This window comes from Mya arenaria, chromosome 10, assembly GCF_026914265.1.
Source record: "Mya arenaria isolate MELC-2E11 chromosome 10, ASM2691426v1".
Taxonomy (NCBI): domain Eukaryota; kingdom Metazoa; phylum Mollusca; class Bivalvia; order Myida; family Myidae; genus Mya; species Mya arenaria.
Genome location: NC_069131.1, coordinates 51,528,096 through 51,536,168, shown reverse-complemented (window position 1 = coordinate 51,536,168; position 8,073 = coordinate 51,528,096). Strand labels below are relative to the sequence as shown.

General features: G+C 34.8%; 1 protein-coding gene across 1 annotated transcript; it reads right to left on the bottom strand.

Annotated features, from left to right (window-relative positions):
- Positions 1-3,966: 3,966 nt before the first annotated feature.
- LOC128206606 (uncharacterized) lies at positions 3,967-7,390 on the bottom strand. Its single transcript, XM_052909189.1, has 3 exons — positions 7,076-7,390; positions 5,197-5,418; positions 3,967-4,354 (listed from the first exon to the last, which is right to left on the bottom strand). Exons 2-3 carry the CDS (start codon positions 5,395-5,397, stop codon positions 4,133-4,135), a joined length of 423 nt encoding a protein of 140 aa, XP_052765149.1. The 5' UTR covers positions 5,398-5,418; positions 7,076-7,390; the 3' UTR covers positions 3,967-4,132.
- Positions 7,391-8,073: the final 683 nt, after the last annotated feature.

Below are 8,073 nucleotides of genomic sequence, written 5' to 3'. Positions count from 1 at the left end.
ACCCAAGGAACAATTCTGTCAAGTTTCATCAAAATCTGCCTATCCGTTTCAGAGGAGATGTCGTTTAAAGATTTTGCTATTTTTAGCTGTGGCGGCCATATTGTGCAATGGACCAGAACCATTTGAGCAATTTTAATAAAGGACCACCCAAGGAACATTACTGTCAAGTTTCATCAAAACCTACCTAACCGTTTCAGAGGAGATGTCGTTTAAAGATTTTGCTATTTTTAGCTGTGGCGGCCATATTGTGCAATGGACCGGAACCATTTGAGCAATTTTGGTAAAGGACCACCAAAGGAACATTCCTGTTAAGTTTTGTCAAAATCCGCTTATCAGTTTCAGAGGAGATGTCGTTTAAAGTAAAAGTTTACGCACGCACGCACGCACTCACGACGGACAATCTGTGACGACATAAGCTCCATGGCCTTCGGCCAGTGGAGCTAAAAAACAATGACTAGATTGGCGTAGAATCTGCTTGAAATACTGGTTAGAATGAGATTGTACATACAAGATGGTGTAAAAGTAATACAAGTACAAGGTTTATGTTGTACATTATCAGTTTTGTAAAATAGTATGTCTCGTGTTTCACATAAAACACTGTTTGTAAAACAATTTGCTGCCTGTATGCAATATGGCCTATTAACATCTTGATTAACCTTAAATTTGACCTTTGACTTTGAAGGATGATCTTGGCTTTGATATGTTGCCATTAATTATGTGTACTAACACTAACCCGCGACACTATTAACCCATTATCTGATAAGACACATTTTGATGCATTCGAGAAATGTTAAAAATGGAGCATGTTCTTCTTAAGAGCAAATGCTCACTTTTTTAAAAAGGTTTTCAAAACTGTTAGAAATTCAATTTTTCTTTTGCAAAGCATTTCAAAAATTTATAACCAAGTGTAGAAAATAATGTCATCATTCAAATATAGCATATCGGGTAATGGGTAAATGATGTACTATGAAAGCAGTTGTATTCCTGTTATATTAATGGTTAGCAAAAAAAAAATTGGCTTGAAAAAATATCTAAGTTGAATGAAACAAAGATAAACAGACAACGATATGTACAGTATAGTAAAAGTTTAGTCATAACATAGAAAGAAATCATAGGCAACATAATAAGCAAATGACATATCAATAGTTTGTAAGATATGTGAAATGACATACACTCAGTCAAAGTTCTAACCGATCACTTCTTAAACTGGATTTTTTTTAAAACTATATTTCTGTCCTGTCTGAAAAATTAGTAATTGTCTCAGCTGATGTAAACTTGGCAAAACTCCTAATCGGTCACTTAGTAAAGTAACTTTCCTGAAAAATGCATAAAGTGTCAACAATATACAGTTCAGTATTCTATTCTCCCCATCTCGTGGCAATATTCTTAGAAAATTTCAGCTAAATCGAAGCTTAAACGGCAGAGAAAACACAGTTCATATGTGATTACTCCTAATCCAAAAGTCACAAGGAAAAGAAATTACAATGCAAATTCCATAGGGAATCACATTTTTCATTGATTTTGTATTTTTAAAATCTTTTGACACAGTCTCTGTTTCACATAGAAGGTAATGTTAAAGTTGAACATTTTTTTTTAACTTATTAAGCCATTGGTGACTGTGTATCAGTCTCACATGTCATGTAATATCATTTTAAAGTGACAAAGGGTGGTATTTTTATTTTTCTTCCTTTATACGCTATGTTAGATTTTGTGACTTTTATTATTGATAGTGTTGTCATTTGAGACACTGTATCTTTTTGATGAAGCGTAGTACGTGAACCAAGTTTTCACAGCATGTGTACGAGATAATGGTCTTTTCATAAATCTAATTTGTAATTAAGCTTATTGTACAGGGAAGGGAATATTAGAAGATTACCTAGGTGACTGGAGTTTTGTTGAGTGTATTAAGCAAAACAACTCTTTAATACAACTACCTGTCTTAGATAGGTAGTGGTCAATTAGGGAAGGTGTCACCAAGAGCATGTAAAAAGAATGCAGACAGCTGTAGCTGGAATTTGGCAAAAGCAAATTCAATTTTTAAAGCCTGGTATAATAAAATGCGAGTATTCCTGTACTCCTTGTATTTAACTAAAGTATATTTAAAACTTAACTACTAGTAGACATGCATATATGGTACATGGTAGCCTCCACTCAATTGGTGTGTGAAAATCAAGGTAGAATGTGAAGGTCAAGGTCAGAATGATAGTGATACATGACACTTCACAATCCAAAAATGCAACCACAAGCGAAGTTTGGTGATCGTAGGCCATATAGTATAGGAGATATCCACTGACAAAGATTTAAAAGTAATTCTGCTGATGAATATTCAATCTTTCAAACACGAAAAAACACCTATATCGTCTGGTAAAAGTTATGACCAAAAACGTTATAGATGAAATCATTTTTAGTAAAAGAGGTAGATTTTTTCCTACAATATGTAATTGAACTAGAACTCTGACCAAGTGAGCTCTACCATTGTATGAAGTAAATATGAAATTCTATCCAGTAGTTTTCAAGTTATGCTCCAGACAAGTAAAAGTACCAAAGGACAATAGCTCCATAATTAGCAAATTAAGAGTTATGGTTCTTGTACACTGCACTTCATCTCATTGAGTTTTAACATTGTATGAAGTATTATGAAATTCCATACAGTAGTTTTCAAGTTTTGCTCTGGACAAGAAAAAGTAACAAAGGGCAATAACTCTGTAATTAAGCAAATTACTGCACTTCCTATCATTGAATTTTACCATTGTATGATGTTTTATGAAATTCCATACAGTAGTTTTCAAGTTATGTTCCGGACAAGAAAAATAACAAAGGTCAATAACTCCATAATTAGGTAAATTAGAGCTATGGTTCTTGTACACTGCATTTCTTCCCATTGAGCTTTACTATTGTATGAAGTTTTATCAAATTCCATTAACTCATTATCTCCTAGAGACACATTATTGCACAATTATTGTGGCTGATGTTTGAAGAAATTGTGAGAAATAGAGCATTTGTTCCTTAGGAGCAAATGCTCTATGTCCCATAATGCCTTTAAAACCATTGAGATAAACCGATACTTTGCCTTAAAGATTATTTTTGGTTAGCTAAAAATATAAAAATGACGTCGGAATCTAAATATAGCATAGGGGATAATGTGTTAAGAAATACTGAAGTTATGGAAGAAAAACAAAAAACGAATGGACGGACAGACAAACAGGGTGATTACTATAGGGCTCCCACATTGATGTGTGGGGGTCCCTAATTACACCAAAATGAATAAAGTGTGAGGATTTTAATGCCTCATGATTCCCACCCCAGATTGTAAATTAGTTTACGAACCGTTGCGTGCTTTACAATTGGCCAATTAAAAAGTACACAAGAGGTTGATTGGCACATTGCTGCTCTTGTTTCATACTGGTACCTTTAAAGTAAAATTGTGAAACGCGGCTGGTGGTTCACATAATGATTGACAGTTGTGGGCAGGAACTATGAGAAATAAAATTCTCAAATTGAATTCAAATGACTTTTATAATAGGTAAAATACGCCACTTTCACATCAAATAATGCATCAATCTGTCACATCAATGACATATAGGTAATGTCCTCTAACAGACAAAGATAGATTTTTGTGTGTTTTAAAGTGAATTTTCATCAAGAATATTACTCTAAATAATGAAGATCAAATGTAAAGGTCAACGTCAGAAGGACATGAAACTGATGAAAGTGGAACGCTGCATTCAATATATGCATCCTCACACTAAGTTTGGTAATCCTAGGTGATAACTAGATCCTCGTTCGATTTAGTGAAGATTCCATCCTGTTCTGTGACTAAGCTTGATTCCACACCACCAAGGTCAAGAGCTAGCAAGTTTGGTAATTCTTGGTGATGGAATGATATAACAGGCAACACTATGAATGCTCCAGTGTATGAAAAGTAAACATTTCTAAACTATAAACTATGAACATGATTTTTCACTCATTAAAGATGACCACAGACTGTCATGCTCCAGTGTATGAAAAGTAAACATCTCTAAACTATAAACTTTGAACATGATTTTTCACTCATTAAAGGTGACCACAGACTGTCATGCTCCAGTGTATGAAAAGTAAACATCTCTAAACTATAAACTTTGAACATGATTTTTCACTCATTAAAGGTGACCACAGACTGTCCTTTGGCTATGAAATTCAGTGTTTTTGGTAGTTTGGCTGTAATGTCTTCCAACTGACACTGAAAGGCTGCAACTAGCACTTCGTTTGATACATTGAAGATTCCATCCTGTTCTGTGAGTAACTGGGATTCCACATCACCCAGGTCAAGTCCTAGAATGGTGGCCGTCATCTCGGTGTTTGGCATGTCAGTAACCTATATAAATAAAGTAGGGAATAACTCCGTTATTAAGCATAAAGGGGTTATGGTTCTTGTACACTGCACTTCCTTTCATTGAGCTCTACCATTGTATGCAGTATATGAAATTCCATCCGGTAGTTTTCAAGTTATGCACTGGACAAGAAAAAGTAACAAAGGGAAATAACTCTGTCATTAAGCAAACATGGGTTATGGTATTTGTAAACTGTACTTCCTCTAATTGAGCTCTACCATTGTTTAAAACTTTATCAAATATAATCTAGTAGTTGTCATAGTATGCTCTGGACAAAGTTTACACTATTAAACTATGGAACAAGGGAAGATAACTCTGCAACAAATTGACCAAGCGTTATAACCCTTGCAAAGTGCACAACTTCACATTGCTATCTATCTAAGTTGCAAGTTTCAATCAAATTCCTTCAATTCCTTTAATTCTTTCAAGTAGTTTTTAAGTTAGAGTATGGGACAAATACACTATCGAAATAGTTTGCATGCGTAATTGCCAGGGGTAGTATAAACATTTCATAAATGAAACGCTTGATGTTGATGGGACATCTTTACCTTAACATGGCCGCTAAAAAAATGAGCGGCTTCCTGAGATGCAATATCATGTTAAATATGAAGTTTGTCAAATGGATGAAAAGTTAATGGCAATTTTACATCTTGAATGTGACCTTGACAAGTGGACCCTCAAAATGTGTGGGTCATTGAGATGCACCTTCATGCTAAAATTCAAGTCTGTGCATTGCAAATAGTTTAGGTAGATCAGAGGATTTGGAAAGGAACTTTTGCTCGAGTACATGTATGTATGTTTGTATGTTCCAAGATATAGCATTTACCTCTATCTTTGTAAATTGTGTTGACGACAGGGATTCCTCATTGTTATATCTCTTGCTGTTGACAACAATATTGGTGATGGCAACAACATCCCCCAACACCACAGGCTCTGCTGCAATGTTGCGCCACAGGCTGACTTTCACCTTCCCAGTACGGTCCTCCACCGTAATGGTCCGCACATTCACCTCTTTGTCATTCACCATTACTGTAGTGGCAACGCTGTCCTGCAAGGAGAAATAACATCGACATCTTTGTGTGGCATAAAGAAGTTTCTGATTGCTTATTTTCAATCATCATCTTTTATGTATGCCAACATTTGTCTGCCTGTAAAGGGGCATTAAATTTGCACACAAAAAAAAACGTTAGTTATTACCCTGTCAAATTGTAACCCTTGCGATGGTAAATAAAAGTGGGTAGTTGAAACACCAATGCGCCCAAAGGGTCTTGTCACAAATAAATTTGACATTTGACCTTGAAGGATGACCTTGACTGTGTTATGTTACAAATGAATATCTGCAACTTAATGAGATACACATGCATGTCAAATATCAATTTTGTATCTGCAATAGTTCAAAAGTTGACCTTTGACATTGAAGGATGACCTTGACCTTCAAATGTTACCACTGAAAATTGGTGGCTCCATCAGGTACACCTACATGCCAAATATGAAGTCACTAGCTGTATTAGTAGAATATATGACAATTAAGCTTTGTGACATTGAACTTTGACCTGCAACACATAATCTTGGATGTGGTTAACATTTCTGTAAAATTTAAAAAATCATTTATTCATGACGGGAGATATGGATCAGACACGAACATGTGTACGGCTAGACAGACACATAGGGCGAATCCTGTTACACTCTATCCAATAAGCTCTATGTGTGGGTGATGGTTTACTTTGTATAACAATTACGCAATTAATTTTTAAGTGTTCACTTTTATATATATACACTTTGAGAAAACACTTAGAATACACTTTGTGCTCAATACAGTCCAAAGGACTTAGAATCAAAGAAGCTCGACCAATAAAAATGAAAAAGTTAAAATCAAACTATTGATCAAACACACACTTAACAATTAAAATCTCGTTTCCAATATTCAAACACGTGTGATGTAAACACTTGATGAAAAAAGTCACAAGTGCTTCTCAAATACTTGCTTTACAATATTTTAACAATGTATCCAATATTCCAAACACCTCAAACTATTGATTAGCAAACTCTTGATGTAAACAAAATGTTAATTGATTTTTAACCAGTCTTTAATATGTCAATTCAATACATGTCTGTGAGTGTGAACATCAATAAAAAATCCCAAATGTACGTGTTTGATAATGGTGGTGGGGGCGAATAGCGCAGTAAAATGATAACCTAAATTTAGCATGCGCACTCGAGTAACGTTAAGTGGAAATGCACGGAATACAACATACATATATAACCCGAGATAAACATAAGGCTTGGTTACGAAAGTATTCCATGCATGCTAAAATGAACGAAGACGGATCGTTTTTCCGAAGTCGAATTCACGTAATTTGTGCAAAAATGGTTTGTTTAAAAATGCACAGAGAACATCAAACATAAATAACCTACGATAAAAAGAAAACTCAAGTGAATGACAATATATTCAAGTGCATGCAAACGGAACTGCTGATTGTCGATTCGTTGTTGTTGAACGAGGGCCGAGATTTTACAAAATGGCAGGCTCCGGTGTTGTTGAACGATGCCCAGAGTTTTTGAAAAATGACTGACTTCGGACGCTTTGTAAATTGTGCAGATATGTCACAAGACAAAAATAACAATGCACTGCTATGATTGTAAAATACTCAACACATACAATAAGAAATTGAAGGAAAAACAATTTGTTATAGTTGGCTACTTACCAGATATAGTTTGTGGTTTGTAGAAGAGTTAGCCCGGATTGAAGCTGGCGACGATTCCTCCGCGATATTTTAGTCGAACATTCAAAATGAATTGTATATAAATCACTTATGATAACAAACGTTTCTCGACGTTAATTTTTTTTAATTTCCATACGTTTATTTTAATGAAATAACAAAATAGCACGCCCGACACTTCACATTCATGGACTACTTTTAGCCGAAGTACCACAGAATTGGGCGGGTTTTGACAAGCTGGCGGGAAATTCAATGGACTACTTTTATTACCCGGTACTGCACAATTTGACAGAGGGGTGAGCGCAAGACTGTGCTAAGAGCATTCTTTATTGCTTTACACTTAACACAGTCTTGCGCTCACCCCTCTGACAATATGTAAAAGCATAAATTACTACGAGACAGGATAAATCATTTTTAATACCTTCATTTGACCAAAATGCAAATAATCGAGTTTCAGACTCGCACAATAAATGATTTATTAAGACACATCACACATAATAATTGAACTATGCATGTGGAAAACATGATAGATATGGAACTTCTTTCAGCGCGGCATTCTACCTGAATCAAGGGGTCCGCGAAAAATAGTGTAACTCTGAAATATGGTATCAAACATGACTCCAGAGAGTTTGCCTAAAGGCAACTCAAAAATCCTTTTTGTTTAATGTTTTTGTGTACATGAATATCAGATAGTTCAGCTATCTGTTTTTTAATATGCATGACCGTGTATAGGCCTAATTTGTCAATTAGCCTTTATTGCTACGTCTGTTTGTCTATGAGTTTGAATCTCCGATCTATTATCAAAAAATATATATAAATATGATGAAGTTCATCTATTGTGGTAGCAATTATTCACATATATTGTAATGAATATTTGTTAAGCACATAATAAACCAATATAAATCAGATAAACATTACAAAAAACGCACCATCTTAGATAAAACTCATATAAACAAGCTATTTTGTAGCTCTAAAATGCCTGT